The sequence below is a fragment of the Nannobrachium achirus genome (assembly GCF_963921795.1).
Source record: "Nannobrachium achirus genome assembly, chromosome: 6".
NCBI classification, from domain to species: domain Eukaryota; kingdom Metazoa; phylum Chordata; class Actinopteri; order Myctophiformes; family Myctophidae; genus Nannobrachium; species Nannobrachium achirus.
The window spans coordinates 37,770,858-37,789,189 of NC_137815.1; the positions used below are offsets into that span (position 1 = coordinate 37,770,858).

Genomic DNA, 18,332 nt, shown 5'->3' on the forward strand with positions numbered 1-18,332 from the left:
AGCGGGCCAGGGCCGCGCGGCCGGCGGAGCGCCGCGCGAGTTACGAAGCCGTGGTGAATGCAATCGTTATATTTATGCCCAGGCCGTAAGGCCTGGGCAAGCCCACGATAAACGCCCGCGCAGTCCGGTGCGCATTTCCGAACGCACCCTTTCCCCACACTCGGACTGAAACACCAGTAAAAAACACCATCCCATATGGCATAGCTCCTCTCAAAATGAGCGACCACTGCAGAGGGTGGTGCATTCCAGGGTTATTATAGTTAAAATGCACTTTTTAAGCATGCAATTAAATAAATTAAGTATATGAGAGGCTGATCAGTAGGTACCGTTGATGGTTTTTTTGCTAACTGCTCCTACATCTGGCTGGCTTTGTCTGTTTGTTCCGAGACTCAGGGCACCTGATTGGCTCACATCTGTCTCTCTGTACGACAGGACAGGGACGCTTAATGAAATATTCCCATACCACAGTTCACACTGGGTGTGGGCAAGAAAGCAAGGAAGCTGCTGAAATGATTGTAAGCCTGTGCTAATAATATATATAATACTTCCTAAGATAAGCTATATGAGCATCATCATGTTTTAAATCTTTTAATTGTACATAGGCCTACATTCCATACATTCCATAGGACTGGAGTCTCTGGACCACACATGGACAAATGACATCATCAACTTAAGATGGGAGTTTTCCCTAAAATAAATAGAATATTTAAGGTGTTTTTAATTTAGCAATTATAATGTATGCTATAAATAATATTGACATGAGAAAAATTGCCAAAGCAAGTGTCAAAGTATAATACAAAACTGTGCAAGACTACCTGGCTGCAGACACACACGCGCGCGCGCGCACACACACACACACACACACACACACACACACACACACACACACACACACACACACACACACACACACACACACACACACACACACACACACACACACACACACACACAAGCTTTGTGATTGGTCACATGAAGCAGGATTTTCAACCATTCAGTGAAGCCCTTATTGGTCGTTGTCAGCAACCGACATAACAGTGTTGTGGTTGAGAGATTACACAGACAGATACAATGTTTTTCTTCTAATAACGCTCCGTTTGCTTGCCAGTTTAAATCCACGTTTTAGTCAAACATCAATGTGTATTATCTACAAATATGAACCTTGGGTAAGTTTGTCTTTCTGTTTGTTTAAAAACAGCGATAGCCCAGCTATAGGCCATCGATCCGCTTTGAGATGTTTTAGAATATTTTAAATCATAACGAGCATGTTTCGGCAGCGTTGGTATTAATATTTAGCCTACAGTTTGTACAAAACACACAGTAAATTGATAAACAATTCTTAAATAAGCCTATATACCGCAGAAGACAGCTGCGTATCTGTAACTGAGGTTCAATCTGATTCTGTAGGTTAGCATACTTCGTACACACGTCCAAAAATAGATCAACTAGATATTCCCAGAATTTCCCACATTATGACGCGGAGCTTGGCCACGCTAGTTGACTTAACCATAAGCAAATTAACTCTCCCATATTAGTCAGGGAATATTAATAAAAACCTGGGAATAAATTCCTTACCAAACGATTTCTTCACCAATGTGTTCGTAAAGGTGTCTAGTAACATATCTAACAAATTCAACATCCCTAGGAGAATCTTTGACAGCTAGGGTAATTCTGGGTCTCATTCACTCACTATACACTACTATAAGGGGAAAATGAGTCCCATGTGAGGGGTCTATAGGTGTTTTTAATTATTCTGAATCCATTGCAAGCATTTGTTTTGCACGGAAAACATTCATTGGGCTAAAAACAATAAATAGAAATGATGATCTAGTGACGTGACGAGTCATCACTTTTTACCATTTTTACTCTGAGTGATTAAGTGAATGAGACCTACCCTAGCTGTCAAATATTCAATCTTTGTTAGATAGGTTACTAGACACCTTTACGAACACATTGGTAAAGAAATTGTTTGGTAAGGAATTTATTCCCAGATTTGACAGCAAACTCAGGGTAACTGCCTGGAACACTCGCCCCAATGTTTTTGTGGAACAGTTCCACTATGAAATATTAAAAGACAACTCAAGGTTCAAGGTTGTACTTTATTGTTACGTCTTTTGTACAGGTACATAAGAGTAAAATTTGTTTTACAGGGGTACACAGGGGTATTTCTTCCTAATAGACCCCATGGACAGTAATTTGGGATCAATATAAGTAGGAAATTTAGCCTAGATGTTCTTTTTTAGGGCGGAGTTGTCCTTTAAGCACAAAATGTTTATCACAGGACCACTGACAATTAAAGTACCCTTATGACAACATTACACAGCATCCATTCAGACAGTAAACTAAACAAGACTTTGTATATGAGACTCAGTTTAATGTCACAGTTTAAAGTCTAACCTTTCCCCTCTGTTTTTGAACACAGAGATGGTTTACTGTTTGAACTTGAGAATGGAAAACCCAGACTAATTCTACTCAACCATGGTAAGACACTTTTTCCAACATTGTTAACAGAATGTTTAACGGCATATATAATGTTACCAGAACATTATAATTGAACTAAGGGTGAAATTATGAATACAATAATTATTGATTTGTAGAAAAAGTTTTTGTAATTGAATTGGTTTAGTGATGTATAATGTAAAACGTTTAATATGTGCTATTTAAAGTTAAACAAGAGATGAATCAATATCTTTGTTTCAGAAAAGTAATGTTTTTGACTGCTGGGTAAAACAAATCTGTGATTAGTATTTACCTTTTTATTTATTTTCTAAATGAATCGCATACATTCATTGAACAATAACAATAATACAAATTCTAATAATTGAAATAACATAAATATCATCACTGTTGTTGAGTGTGATTCCTTTCATTTAAATGGGGCACTGCTAACCGTTCATGTTCTACTGCAGGAGCTGATAAGAAGCCAGCTAAGGTAGGACGACTAGCTGTCTGATTATGGCTGTAAACTGTCTGCACTGCTCTGTTGCCACTAACTATTCATATATCAGTGTGTTTTTGTTTATCTATTTTGGTGTCTGTGTGTCTTGTCAGCTGTCTACCACCACGTGGAAGACCCCTGTTGGCCAGAGAAGCAGACAAGCCTCCCATCTGGACGGAGAGCTGCAGAGAGAGGAGGTGACTGGCAAACACAGGGAGGCCAGGAGGAAGACAGGACTTGCAGCAGCAGGTACCTCTTCCACCTCCTCTACCCACGATGCACCAGGAAGGAGTGGAACCAAGCCTCTGGCATCACGCAACACTTCAAAAGCCAATCACCCTGCAGTGGGAGCGGCTAAAATTGCACCCGGGGTAAGACGTGATTCTGATTATGTATTATTTCAAGAATGATTTAAACAATACAAACATGTTTATTTCATGAAATGTCCCAGTGGGTTTGCTTTGCTGGTTGCCGGTATGTAGTTGGGGTAGTGACGCCAGAACAGGGGGACCAGGGGACTTGATTTGATCTCCGTCCAGACTACAATATGACGTCATTCAGTGGTTCGGGGGGTGTCACCCCGCGTAAGTTCGGCGATTCGGTGCTGCCGAAGTGTTGTGACCTCCCGAACTAATTTCGGTGCTCAGCGTTGTCTTCTCATTCATTCAGCCCAGCTTCAAGTTCATATTTTCAGCAGTGAAGCCAAGGAAACAGCGGTCGTTTGGAAGGGACACAAGCCAACTTCCAAGTGCTTGTGGCCGTCAGATATGTATCCGCCCTGCAAAGCTCATTTATCGGCCACAAATATTTCATGCCAACTTAAGCACCTCAAAATATTTACAAGCGACTTCAGCGCCAGCCGTTAAGATAGTATCAATAATTGACCCTCCCCGAACCTAAACAATTTCGGTTCAGGGAGCCCTCCTGAACCGAAATAAACTCGGCTGCTTATTTGAGTGTGAATCGGCCCTAACAGTCAGAAACGTTATGTGACAATCTTTCTTTCTTTTGTTTGCATTTTCATCATATTCCTGCCGGTGAGTTTATTTGCGACGGCGTGGCTCTGTCGCTGACTGCGGGCAGCACACACATCCCCATGTACAGTAGCTACACAGACACCGAAACATACAATGTCACACATATATTGGAGGTGTTATGGTTTGGAAGTCATAAGGCAGGAGTAGAGTGTTAACTATGTTTTTGTGTAGTGTAGTGCTTCCTTCTGTCACATGCTAAGATACTGCAAGTCACCAAGCTTCCGTTGCTTCTGCTTCCACAAGGATACAAATGTGTGTGTGTGTGTGTGTGTGTGTGTGTGTGTGTGTGTGTGTGTGTGTGTGTGTGTGTGTGTGTGTGTGTGTGTGTGTGTGTGTGTGTGTGTGTGTGTGTGTGTGTGTGTGTGTGTGTGTGTGTGTGTGTGTGTGTGTCTGTCTGTCTGTCTGTCTGTCTGTCTGTCTGTCTGTCTGTCTGTCTGTCTGTCTGTCTGTCTGTCTGTCTGTCTGTCTGTCTGTCTGTCTGTCTGTCTGTCTGTCTGTCTGTCTGTCTGTCTGTCTGTCTGTCTGTCTGTCTGTCTGTCTGTCTGTCTGTCTGTCTGTCTGTCTGTCTGTCTGTCTGTCTGTCTGTCTGTCTGTCTGTCTGTCTGTCTGTCTGTCTGTCTGTCTGTCTGTCTGTCTGTCTGTCTGTCTGTCTGTCTGTCTGTCTGTCTGTCTGTCTGTCTGTCTGTCTGTCTGTCTGTCTGTCTGTCTGTCTGTCTGTCTGTCTGTCTGTCTGTCTGTCTGTCTGTCTGTCTGTCTGTCTGTCTGTCTGTCTGTCTGTCTGTCTGTCTGTCTGTCTGTCTGTCTGTCTGTCTGTCTGTCTGTCTGTCTGTCTGTCTGTCTGTCTGTCTGTCTGTCTGTCTGTCTGTCTGTCTGTCTGTCTGTCTGTCTGTCTGTCTGTCTGTCTGTCTGTCTGTCTGTCTGTCTGTCTGTCTGTCTGTCTGTCTGTCTGTCTGTCTGTCTGTCTGTCTGTCTGTCTGTCTGTCTGTCTGTCTGTCTGTCTGTCTGTCTGTCTGTCTGTCTGTCTGTCTGTCTGTCTGTCTGTCTGTCTGTCTGTCTGTGTGTGTGTGTGTGTGTGTGTGTGTGTGTGTGTGTGTGTGTGTGTGTGTGTGTGTGTGTGTGTGTGTGTGTGTGTGTGTGTGTGTGTGTGTGTGTGTGTGTGTGTGTGTGTGTGTGTGTGTGTGTGTGTGTGTGTGTGTTTGTACTGTATGTAGGTTTCAGAAAACAGGTCCAAAAACATGCCCTCTAGATTCACCAATTGTAAAACAGGACTACCAACCAATGAGGAGGACACGGTGGGCCCTAATCAACACCGGCTGAACTCCCTGGCCAATGGGGTGGCAGGATTGAAAGGAGGTGGTGTGGTGTACCTGACCAGTCAGCAGCTGCAGCAGATTCTCAGCTCCATTCAGAACTCGGCCTCCACTAATCAGAACTCAGAAGAGGAACAACATTGGCAGGGTCAGCTGAATGGGAGGAGGGGGGAAAATCATTACAGAGCATTTGTCTGTTATCATGACGGGGGCTCGCTAATGAATTCCGTCTGAAAGCATGAATTAGTTACATTTTGGAAATTAATCTGAAAACCACCACAAATGTAAATCATTTATAACATAAGAGATTCAGGACAATCTAGAACAGTGGTTCTCAACCTGTGGGCCAGGACCCCCAGGGGGGTCCCCAAATTATTTTGGGGGGTCCCTAGATGGTTAACTTAATGTGCAATGTTGTTTTCTCACTCAACAGTAAACAAACCAACAAAGTTTAAGTGTACTATTACTGTAGGGTATCTGCACATTTATAAAGTGACAATTTAAGGACTTTTTAATACCTCTAAAATGACAAATTAAACATTTTGTCAAATGTGAGAGGCAGAAATTGTGAAAATAGCCGATCTATGCGCTGTGAGCTTGGAGATCGGCTATTTTCACAATAGGACCGTGTTATACAAAATGTAATGCCTCAACTCTTAGTGCTCGTCAAGGTGGGGTGGGGGGTCCCCAGTTAAAATATGATTATTTTGGGGGTCGCGGCCTGAAAAGAACCATTGATCTAGAACACTTGACTCAGTGCCATGCTAAAAGTCACCTCTGTATTCTGTTTGGTTTGGCTGCTATAGGAAAGCGGTGTGACTCCACAGTGAAGGAGGCAGCTGGAGAAGGAGAAGTTGAAGGAGAGAGGAGCCCTGGTTGTAGAACTGGCATATCAGAGGAGAAGGAGAACAAGTGAGGACTCAATGTTTCTGATTGACATGAACAAGCTACAATATGCAAGGGATCATTGCTACCACACCGGTTGTTGCTGATAAATAACTCTTGACAGGATGATTAAACACAGAGGAAACAACCGACACAGCAATTATCCAGCTTATTATTACACGGCTACTTAATAAAATCATTCATAAATTGACCCAAAAGAAACAAATTCTTTCCTTGCTCATGGTAATGAAAATATTCCATGAGTGTTGCGCTGGCCGTCCTCCAGCGTAACACGGTCGCCTCGGAAACCAAGGAAGTGTTGATCAAATAGAATACATTTTCGGTTACTGCATAATCTATTTCTCGCTTCAAATGTTTTCAAAAACATTCTTGAGAAGAATGTTTAGTTGTGAATGACATTGTGTGTTTGTTTAAATGGCTGTCATGTTGGATGCAGCAGCAACATGCTCTGAGCCTTTGATTCGGCGATTGACCAATCAGAATCAAGCATTCAACCAAGCCGTGTAATAAATAATAATTGTGTGTGTGTGTGTGTGTGTGTGTGTGTGTGTGTGTGTGTGTGTGTGTGTGTGTGTGTGTGTGTGTGTGTGTGTGTGTGTGTGTGTGTGTGTGTGTGTGTGTGTGTGTGTGTGCGTGTTTGTGTGTCAAACAGTGTATTGACCTGGTTGGGAGACAGAGAAACTGAGAGCAGAGTTTCTCAGAATGACAAGAAGACTCGGTGGAGAAGAGAACTAGGTGCACGCATGCACGCTCACTCACACACAAATAAATACATACTATGTACATAAAATACTAAAACACGTTTCCGTGAATGTTTTGTTTGTACTGTAGACGAGCAGGTAGCTGTGAAGCAGAAAAGAGTATCAGCAGAGAGACAGGTATGATGTTACTGATATCTTATTATTATCATGTTATGGTCCTATTATTATCATCACAACATGTTCAAAAATATATGAACACTTTACAATGCAACCAATGGCGTTTCTCCTTCTCCTTTTCTTCTTTAATTATGGGTGTGTTTCGGCAGGACGGTGATGGTGCATTGTCAGTTCAGAGCTCTGCTAGAGAGTTACCAGCTGTCTTCAAATCAAACTTCAGGCTGAGAGTAAGACATAATGCACACACCCATGCGCACACCCATGCACAGTTGCACACACACACACACACACACACACACACACACACACACACACACACACACACACACACACACACACACACACACACACACACACACACACACACACACACACACACGTATACAGTACACACATGCAGTACATTACATATTCAAACACGCACACACAGTCATTGACATATTCGAGTGTTGTGTAGGAGGGATGTGCAGAAGAGTGTGTGAAAGGAGAAGGGAAGAGAGAGGAGGAGAGGAGGAGGTGGCTGGAGCAGTTGGACAGACAGAAAGAGGAGAACACTTTGAGGAGGAGGCAGGAGAAAGAGCTCCTCAAGCAGGTACAGTAGAGAATGAGATACATTGCTTGCTGTGTATTGTGCAATACACAAGAAACACTACACATGGTAGAAATACACTACACCAGGGGTCTTCAACAGGGGGTCCGGGACCCCTAGGGGGTCCTCAGAGTTACTACAGGGGGTCCTTCAAATCTTTGTGTGATAGAAACTTTTTTTCTCCTTTTTATATTATCACTTGAACCCTAGATTCCATATTCTGAGAACTTAAGCCAAAAATAGTAGATCTACAAGCTCACAACGCCTCGCAGTGCGAGGCGTTGTGACACTACACATGGTGGTTTTATAAAACATTTTTGAGGGGGCTGTTAGAGATTACCGTATTGGCCCGAATATAGGACGATTCTGATTATAAGACGACCCCATATTTTGAGGATGTGTTTTATAGAATAAAATGTCGTTCTATATTCGGTCCAATACGGTAAATGTCTTGCTCTGAGACACTTTGGCACACGACAGAGGTGAACGGGTGACCTTCTGCTTACCACTGCCAGATGGCCTCTCGCTAGACCAGATATGCAAACTGCAATCCAAATGAACCCCAGTCTGTAAATGAAACGCCCATGTAAATGTAACAGGATTTGACTATGGAGCGAGTTTGTTTATAATTGTGTGCGTTCCATTTTGTTAATGCTCTTTCTTTCTTTCTTTTATGTATGTTTTGGATTACATGCCCACACATCTATTACGCTAAAAGTTTACCCTAAAAGATTCTTGAGTTGATACTCAGTGGAAACTAATTACACACAGGAGAGTTACATACAGGACCACATGTTAAACTTATGCATTATGTTCCGTCTCTCCAGACAGAAGACTACGAGCACTGGGCCATGCACTTTGACTCCCTGCACAGAAGGATTCCTGTTCCTCTACCTACTTGTGTCTCCACCTTACCCCCAACCACCCTGTCCTCGTCCGCCCTGCCTACAGCCCCAGGTGGAGGTGCAGAACGGGTGGAGTCGGCGGTGGGAGGCAGGGTCCCCTCCACCAGTCTGTCGCTGCTCTGGGACAACCTGAGCAGCTGTGGAGCAGAGAGTGTTGGCCGGGCCAGTGTTGATGCTGCTGCTGGATATAACAACCGGGCAAGGTAGAGGCAGTGGTGTAAAAAGTACTCAAATGTTTAAAAAGTATCAATACTGCAATATAGAAATACTCTGTTAGGGTATGGTCACACCAAACTACCTATGAGAGTGGATTCCCCATTCCGCCAATGCATTTCAATGGGAATGGAGCGGTTTCCTGCCAGTAGGGGATTTCTACAAAAAAAACGCTCGATTCTCATTGAAATGGATTGGCGGAATCGTGAATCCACTCTCATAGGTAGTTTGGTGTGACCGTACCCTTACAAGTAAAAGTCCGGAATTCAAAATGTCCTCAAGCAAAAGTACAAAAGTATTGTCATCAACATGTACTTAAAGTACCAAAAGTGAAAGTACAAAAATGTTTGAAAATAGCATTTTGTATAAAAGGGCTAAAGTGGATTAATGTATGTTTTACAATATAATCATTTATATGCAAAGTAACTAGTAACTAAAGTTTTCAAATAAATGTAATGGAGTAAAAGTACAATATTTGTCCCTGAGATGTAGTGGAGTAAAAGTGAAAGTATCGGAAATTACAATACAAATACCAAAAGATTGTACTTAAGTACAGTACTTAAGTAAATCTACTTAGTTACAGGACAGATGGATGGATGAGTGGACAGACGGACAAACAAACAGACAGACAGACAGACAGACAGACAGACAGACAGACAGACAGACAGACAGACAGACAGGAGGTATATACTGTAAAGAGCTATTTTCAGTTAGACAATAGCTTTACCAGAAGCCAATTTGGTTCATAAGTTAACAGTAAATAATAGGTTTAACTGTAGAGTAGACCAGTGGTTCTCAACCTGTGGGTCGCGACCCCCAGGGGGGTCGCCAAAAAATTTCGGGGGGTCGCCAGAATTCTTGGTAAAAAAAAAAAAAAATGGGTAAAAAAAAAAAAAAAGAAAAACGCCTGGAAAACATTTTTATAGAAACATTTTCATAGCGGAAAATCGACAGTGTGAGTGTGGAATGGATGTGTGTTGCTTTTCCACACAGAGGTGAGATGGCTCTCACGGGGCAGAGTGCTGACCAGACAGGGCCTGGCTGGATAAGATTTATAAAAATGTCTATTTTCCTTGCATATAGAAACGCTCCTCCCCTCCCCACACATCGAAACGAAGGCTGAGGGTGCTAATAGCCCGCACACCGAAACCGAATTAAGGGTGCTAATTGTCGCTAATTGTCGGCCGACGGTGAACAAAGACTCGCATTTGCATCCACTCATAAGTATGGGCAGACGACATATCTGTTAAATTCCTCACATTCCTAAACATCTCCTGTATAGCTGACATAGACCTGTGTTTAATGTGTTTTCTCAACACTTTCTTGTCAATTATAGTAAATTATAGTTATAGGCCTACCAATTCAAGAAAACATACGTTTACATTGACAAAGCAAGTCAAAATAGCAGAGTTTTTGCAGTATGGATTTACGTGCCATGTGAAGGATAACATCGATTACCCACTGTGTGTTCTCTGTAATGAGTTACTTGCTAACGAGAGCTTGAAACCCTTCCAACTCAAAAGACATTTGCAAACGAGACACGAGGATGATATCAACCAACCATTGGAATATTTTCGTGAAAAGGAGAGTGGCCTGGGCGGACTAAAGACAAGAATAACTGAATATGTGTCAATCCCTTCCAAAGCACTGGCAGCTTCTTTTGAAGTGGCACATCTTGTGGCCAAACAAAAAAAACGATGAGGGTAATATTGACATGTTTCCAGAGCTTGAGGATTTCATGGATGATTATGACTTAAATAGAGACATCATAAACGGAGATATCATCTCTCATCTGAGAGGTTTGACTGACTGTTTCCACAAGTACTTCCCAAAAGATGACGCCCCAGAAAGATATGATTGGATACGCTTTCCTTTCACCGAGTCCACGGGGGCACACTTGTCATCAGAACTGCAGGACTCGCTGTTGGACCTTTCAGCTGATAGGACATCAGAGATCAAGTTCAAATCATCCACACTGGAGGAATTCTGGCTATCTAAATATGTGGCTGCGAATTACACAGAACTGTCAAAAGCAGCAATGGATGTTTTGATTCATTTCCCGTCCACTTACTTGTGTGAAAAGACGTTTTCTGCGCTCACATATATAAAAAATAAATACAGATCACGACTCACCAGAGTTGAAGATGATCTCCGTGTTGCAGTGAGCAATATTGAACCTAGATTCGCACTTCTCTGTTCAAAGAAACAAGCTCAACCATCCCACTAACCTCAAAAGGTAGGCCTATGCCAAAACAATTCATAAACTGTACATAAAAAAAGTGCTGTCAGATATGCTGGTTACATTTTATTGTGTGGATGCAAACGAAAACCAACAGTATATAGTTTCACATATGGTGTATTTGTTTCCGTTTTTTTTTTGCTGTTTAATGTTAAGAGCATATGAATACAGGCGCAGCTGTCATAAGTGCTGAGTGCTGTCAGATATGGTTAAATTATATTGTTTTGGAAACCAGTGCATAGTTTCCCCTTTTTTTGCTGGACAGTTTTTTTTGCTGTAACGTTACGAGCATATAATTAATGCAGCTGTCAGATCCAGGGAAATATTTTTTCGGTTTCCCCCTTTTTTTTCTTTTATTGCTGGACAGATTCATGTGGCTAAAAATTATTATTACCAGTGTATTACCAGTGTTGCGGACTCTATTCTTCTCTTGTAAATGCAACAATAAGAAAATAAATGCGTCATCATTCATATCACGTGTCAGTGTTGTTTTCTCTGCATAACTTTAAGAAGTAGCCTAGTAGTGAAAACAGCCGATCTACAAGCGCACAATGCGGCGCGGGCGGGGTCTTTAAGGACCGGGGGTCGCGAGTCAAAATGTGATTATTTTGGGGGTCGCGGCCAGAAAAGGTTGAGGACCCCTGGAGTAGACAATGAAGGTTTACCAGTGGACAGCAGGTAGGTTTAGTAGGTAGTACGTAGGTTTCTCTACAGACAATCTGTAGGTTTACCAGTAGGCAATTTGTAGAATTTTACCAGCTCAGTAGCTTTGTGGTTTGAATATCCGCCCCAGGAATCGGAGGTTGGAGATTCAATCCCCAGCTGAATCATATTAAAGACATGGATGATGCTGCTGAAACTTCGTATCTCCATATTTTATCTTACTGTATGTTTTTCTTTTCATAAATGTTATACTTCATCGTATGACATTGTTGTGCGAAAATAGCAGATCTACAAGCTCAACGTGTCGCAATGGGCTGTGACACACTGTGTGTGTGTGTGTGTGTGTGTGTGTGTGTGTGTGTGTGTGTGTGTGTTCATTCCAGTCACCTGCGAACCATGACGGCCTTGCTTGACCCTGCAGAGATAGAGGAGAGAGAGCGGAGGAGAATCAAACAACTGGAACTACAGGTGAGAGGAGTGTGTTTTGGTTCCTTTGCACCGTGTTCAGTTTCTTTGTCTCCTCATTTGAGAGTTGTACCACACTATGATCCCAAGATAAATTCCGTAAAGTCATGCATATTAAATATGCCCGTAGAGATATGGAGATATGCCTCGCGATGCAGACGCCCCAGAGCCGGAGGAGGCGTTTGCCTTTCTATGCCTGCGTAAAGTAGCCAGGTAGACTTTAGTGTGAGGTGGCATTTACCCATGCTGATTGGTCTGTGACCATATAATCCCCAGGGAACATAGGGCTACTAACCAGTTGGCACAAGGTTATCATTCTCTCAGTCCTTTTATCAACCCCTCAGCCAGGATTAATAAATGTTGGGTATCATATGTGACACAATATAGAGTGTAAAACATAATGTAAAATGTTAAATACAGAACAATAGAAGCTAATAAAATGTTCAGCTGGAACAGCTGAAATTCTGTTTCTCGGCTTAATTTCTTTCCGTCTGTCGTTCCTCTCCCCCCTCATCAGAGGGCGATCGAGGCTCAGGTGGAAGAGCGTCGGCAACGGAGGGAGAGGGAGGAGGAGATGAGGAGAGAGGAGGAGAGGATGGAGGAGAGGAGAGTGGAGGAGGAGAGAAGAGAACTACAGAGGCAATATGAGTTAAATACACTGAGAGAAAGACAGAAGGAGGTATATATACACGCACGCACGCACGCGCACGCACACACACACACACACACACACACACACACACACACACACACACACACACACAGAGTTTTCTGCATTTAATAGTGAAGTAGTGAGCAAACAATGACAAAATAAACACTTAACCACATTGGTTTGTACTAATAGGAGAAGCAGTTTGTCCGGCAGCAGCTGTTATATGAGAGTGTCCAGAGTGCCCAACAGGAGGCGCTGCACTTGAAACAGAAACAGAGGATCCTAGAACTCAACAGGAAAGGTCATGATGTCGGCAGACTGCTGGAGTCTATAGGACACAATGGTAAATAGTATTATTTCTTATTTATTTTAACCTTTTATTTGAGATTATATTCATCTCTAAATTCAGAACAGGGGCTAGAACAGTGGCAAGAACTACGCCATCTGCTTTGGAAACAAATCATATCACTGTCCCCCATATGAAGGACCGTCCCAAAGTGTAATGCATATTATATGTGTTAGTAGGTAATGGGCTGGAGGAGGTAGCAGGTGCAAAGAGGACTGATGAGGGAGAGAAGACTATTGTCTCTCGACTCAAAGACATCTCTGTCCAAACTGGTTAGTACTACTAATACTGCTACTACCTTCCTACACCATTAGTGTTACCCTGTTATCTTGTGTACTGTATCTTGTCTATTGAGGTTCCTCAGACATTGTAGCAGCAATAATGAAAAAACAACTCTCTCTTTTGTGTGTGCGCGCGCGCGCGTGTGTGTGTGTGTGTGTGTGTGTGTGTGTGTATAGAAGTGACTCCTCCAGAGTGTCCCCAGACACCTCCTCGTCCTCTTATCTCTCCTCCTCCACGTCCAGCAATGAGAAATGACAAGGAGAACCCCAGGCTGCCTGCAGGTGAGAGAGGAGAGAGGGAAGGTGGAGAAAAGAGAGGAGAAAGGACAGCTGGAGACCTCTACGAGCGCTTTGCCAGAACAGACAAGTGCAGTAAAAGAGTGAATAGGAGACCAGATTGGAACGTAAACAGGTACGCACACACTGTCTCCATTCCTCTCGTCATCTCTATTCTCGTCTCCTCTCCACAGTGTATCTCTCATCCCCTCATCTCTCTCCTGGCAGACCCAGTGGGAGTTTTGTTCCTGCGTCAGAGCGCTACCCACCCTCCCTCCAGAGGAGCAGACAGGAGGCACGGCTGAGGAGGCAGGCCGACCTGCTGGCCCTGCAGGAGAGGAGCTGCTTGTCTAGGACTGATAATCCTAACCCTGGTCCTCCTCCTAGCTCTAACCCGGGTCCTCCTAGCTCTAACCCGGGTCCTCCTAACTCTAACCTGGGTCACGGTCAAAGTAATACCAGCCCTTCTGCAAAAGAGGCAGGTGGATTTAAAAGCGATTTTGAGATCAAGGCCATGGCTACACGGAGCTGGATATTTCTGAAGCTCGACATTTTTTTATGCGTTTGGTGCTTGCAGCCACACAAAGCTGGATATTTCGGCTGCGAAGCTGGATATTTTTGAAACCGGATAAATAAGTGGAGAGATTGAAAAATATCCGATTCACTGGATCCGTGTAGACAGGGAACCCGGATATCTCTGAAGACTTTACTGTGTGTGTGCTTGTTAGACCTAGATATCTTTGTCGTGTGGACCTAGATATCTTTCTATGTGGATATCAGAAAAACCGGGATATATGAAATATCCAGCTCCGTGTGGACCTAGATATTTTTCGATGTGGATATCTGAAAAAACGGGATATATGAAATATCCAACTCTGTGTAGCCTATGCCCAAGTTTGCCCTATATGTCAGGAAATGTAATCGCTGTGTGTGGTTCCTTACTTGCAGAGAACAGAAGCAACAGATGAAGTTGATGAACATTATTGCTCAATGTTAAAAATTACCACATTTTCTTTTGATTGGGACTGTCCTACTGGTTGACCGATTTGCTAGATTGTTTTACTGACTGTTTCTCTTGTCTCCAGGTGGACAGTAAAACTAGAGAGGCGCCTGTGTGTCCATCTATCCACAGTGAGAGGTGAGACATGACTTAAGACACTATTTCTGTCTGTCACAGAAGGACAGGATATTGAATATAATTATCAGCTATATATCCTTTCTCCTAAAACCAGCTGTACCAGGGCTCTTGGTAGGATGGAAACCAGTAATACTAACACATATTTGAATGAGTATGCTTTTAGAACAATTCGACTTGGATTCTTGGCTTCTTGGCTCTAGGACGCAAATGGGATTCTGTCTGACAAAGTTTCTCATCCACTGGCTCCCTACACTGTCACTTTTATGTGGCCAGATGGAGAACCGCAAGGTTCCCAGTTCGATCATGGGCTCCTCCAGAGTTAGTGTCGACCAATGTGTCCTTGAGCAAGACGCTGAACCCCTATAATTGCTCCTGATGTGCTGGCGGGTGTCTTGCATGGTTTCCTCTGCCATCTGTCTATGAATGTGTGTGAATGTAATGCACAATCAACATCAAGCGCATTGGAATAAAGCGCTAAATGCACCATTTACCATTTATAACCAGGAAACCTCTCTGCAGGGGGCACTCTCCTCCAGTTCCTGCTATTAGACATGGACAGAAGAAACGCCCACTCTCCTCCTCTCAGCCCCGCCCACTCAGTGACAGCTCTTGTCCACACCCAGCCCTGTCCACCACCCCTCCCTCCCAGCTGGAGTTTGTTCCCTACATCAGAACTGATGAAGTTTACCAACTACATGCCCCACACACAGGTTAGTACTATAAAACACAGAGGTTAACCATTGAACTCCAGCATCCATATTCTGGGGGGAACATTAGATAAAAAATAAAGAATTTGTGTTGAGTAACTAATGTTCTCAAATAATTGTAGTGGAGTAAAAGTACAATATTTGCCTCTGGAGATGTAGTGGAAGTACTGAAAATTGGAAATACTCCAGTAAAGTAAAAACATAAAGAAAATACCTCAATTGTACTTAAAGGGATATTCCACTTTCAAAAAACTTTTTGTCATTGTATGGTCCAATCAGGCTTGTATTTTATAATTCTTTGGGAAAATGGAAAAAATTAAATACAATAAAAATATATAAAAAAATACATGAAAAACGTTATGGAAAAAACACGGCCTGCTCACGTATTAGGAGGGTAGTATGAGTCACCAGAAAGAATAATGGGTGTTTTTAATGAATCTATCATGGTTAAAATGGAGTTTGAAGTTACAATGGGTGTGTGTGGGGAGAGGCCCTGCCAGATAACATTTACATCAAATATCTAAATACTGAATGAAGAAAATTTAAAACTGTTCAGGGTGTTCATGCAAGCCTGATTAGACCATACAATGACAAAAAGTTTTTTTGAAAGTGGAATATCCCTTTAAGTACAGTACTTTAAATGTACTTAGTTACTAACAGGTACATTCTCTTCTCTCCACAGACCCCCTCCAGATGAGCTCTCCCACGTATCTCCCCCCTGCTCCTCATCCTCGCACTCAGAGAGGCAGAGCTCCTCTGCTCCACAACACATACACACACGCACAAACACACAACACATACACACATGCACAAACACACAACACATACACACATGCACAAACACACAGACAGCAGGAGATCCTCAGAGGACTGGCTCAGCTCAGACAGGTAAACACACAAACGCACGGACGCACGCGCACACACACACACACACACACACCCCTGGTACTGGCAAGTCTTTGTAAGTCATTAGATGGTGGTCCAGAACATAAAGGCTTATTAATTCATTGAATTCCATGCCCGAGATTCTGGAGATATCTTTTATTTAGTTTAATTAAAAATAATCCAAAATCGGTCGCCGATCCGAGGTGCCTATCCACCTGTTTCCGCGGGAGTTTACTGGAGATTATCTGGACCACACTTCCGGTTTAACAGCAGACATACAAGCTCACGTCGCGTCGCAGATGCAACCCGTTGTGAGCTTGTAAATCACACTCGGCTGCGGCGCCGGAAGCTCGGTACAACGTCTGCGCAATGCACTATGGGGCGTTGGAAACCCGTGGATAGTGCTAGGGATTCCAGTATGGACAGGAAACGGAAACAGATTCTCCATTATTTTTGCAGGAAAAGTCATTTTCTCTGGCAGGGACGTTTTATTTTATTTATGGTGGCAGTAAATTTGTAACAATGTCAGACTCAGAACTAGTATAGTAGGCATTTAGTGACATTTAGAGACTAGTCCCTATGATGGAGACATGGCTGAAAAATGCTTGTCACATGTGCTTCATAGGCAGTAGGCCCCATTAAAAAGGGTGGAGCGTCCCATTGCGGCACGTTGAAACGTGTCTCAAGTCTTCTGACGTGTATGAAAAAATAAACTGACCTGCCCTCGGTTTGTTTGCACATGAACATTTAGACAGACGGACTGACCAGTAGTGATGTGTGATTTGGGAACCTACGGGAGTGCTTGGCAAAACCCTGCCCCTTTACAGCGGAGGCTGGCAAACCCCACCCCTGGAATTCAAACTGCAACGCTAACCTTTTACAGAATGCATATTTAAGTTATAGGCAAATAATTATGATATACCAACCAAAGAATTTATAAAACGAATGGAGACTAGTCTCCATTGCGTCTCTGATGGCTTAATTGCATCTACTGTATTTGCCAACTGTTACTGTTAAAAGACGCTCTGTCTGTTATAGGATAGGTTAATAAATATAAAGACCATACCCAAAGAGTTTATACTTTGATGGAGGCGGTAGTCTTCATTGCTTCTCTGCTGGCGTGATTACATGTGACATGAACACTCTAGGTTTTGATAATAAAAAATAGCTCCTTTCCAAATCCTACACCTTACTAAACATTTTGTGTTGTTTTTTCCATTGCATACATGCAACCAAAAGGCATCATTTTATTTGACTTCATAGGCCTAGTAATAACAGATTTTACGTGTATTATATCACAGCTGGTCTGACCAGCCCACCTTTTCAAGCAGGCAGGCGTGATTCAGCCAATGCAAACTGTCTGTGGTGCAGTTTGAATTCCAGGGGCAGGGTTTGCCAACCACTCCCGTAGGGTTCCAAGGTTGAGACTCTTTTTCCTGTCTGTCTATTAGGGTCTTCTTCAGAAGCAGCAGGAGTTGGAGTCATCTCTGAACCCCCAGCTGAATCACCATGACAACCATCTTAGCTCCTCCCCATAAACCACCCAGCAAGTGAACTTTCAACGTCTTGAGGATGACATCGACAATGGCACCTGTACCCTTTAGAATGATCATACTGAACCACGTGACCTGCATCAGTGAGCGTACCTTGTTGGTTAAAATGAGCTAACAGCACTTTATTGACTTGCAGACTGGAACTGTGGCTTTTTTTTAAATGTGAATGTAAGTTTCTATGTGATTTCAGTGCGCTAGCAACTTGAATGTTAAAACCACTTTGTATTTAAATGACGTCAGGCTCAAACTGAGACGACAAAGCAACAACTGCTGATTAAAACTCTGTAATTGTGGTGTGAATGTGAATATGTCCTGGAATGTAATTTTGGTGTGAATGTGAATAATAAAGTT

General features: G+C 42.9%; 1 protein-coding gene across 4 annotated transcripts; it reads left to right on the forward strand.

Annotated features, from left to right (window-relative positions):
- The first annotated feature begins 1,036 nt into the window (after window positions 1-1,036).
- Window positions 1,037-18,304, forward strand: ccdc66 (coiled-coil domain containing 66). 4 transcript variants are annotated; one of them, XM_080728860.1, is made up of 21 exons: window positions 1,037-1,166; window positions 2,423-2,481; window positions 2,910-2,932; window positions 3,052-3,309; window positions 5,187-5,433; window positions 6,092-6,197; window positions 6,844-6,926; window positions 7,023-7,069; window positions 7,219-7,296; window positions 7,527-7,661; window positions 8,486-8,766; window positions 12,062-12,146; window positions 12,661-12,822; window positions 12,988-13,138; window positions 13,318-13,413; window positions 13,600-13,834; window positions 13,927-14,176; window positions 14,784-14,836; window positions 15,341-15,546; window positions 16,226-16,431; window positions 17,880-18,304. In XM_080728860.1, the coding sequence occupies exons 1-21, from the start codon at window positions 1,156-1,158 to the stop codon at window positions 17,964-17,966; spliced, it is 2,859 nt and encodes a 952-aa protein (XP_080584986.1). In that variant the 5' UTR covers window positions 1,037-1,155; the 3' UTR covers window positions 17,967-18,304. The 4 variants fall into 4 exon arrangements, with proteins under 4 accessions (XP_080584986.1, XP_080584988.1, XP_080584987.1 ...); XM_080728862.1 differs by having other exon boundaries at window positions 15,356-15,546; XM_080728861.1 differs by having other exon boundaries at window positions 13,321-13,413.
- The last annotated feature ends 28 nt before the right edge of the window (window positions 18,305-18,332 follow it).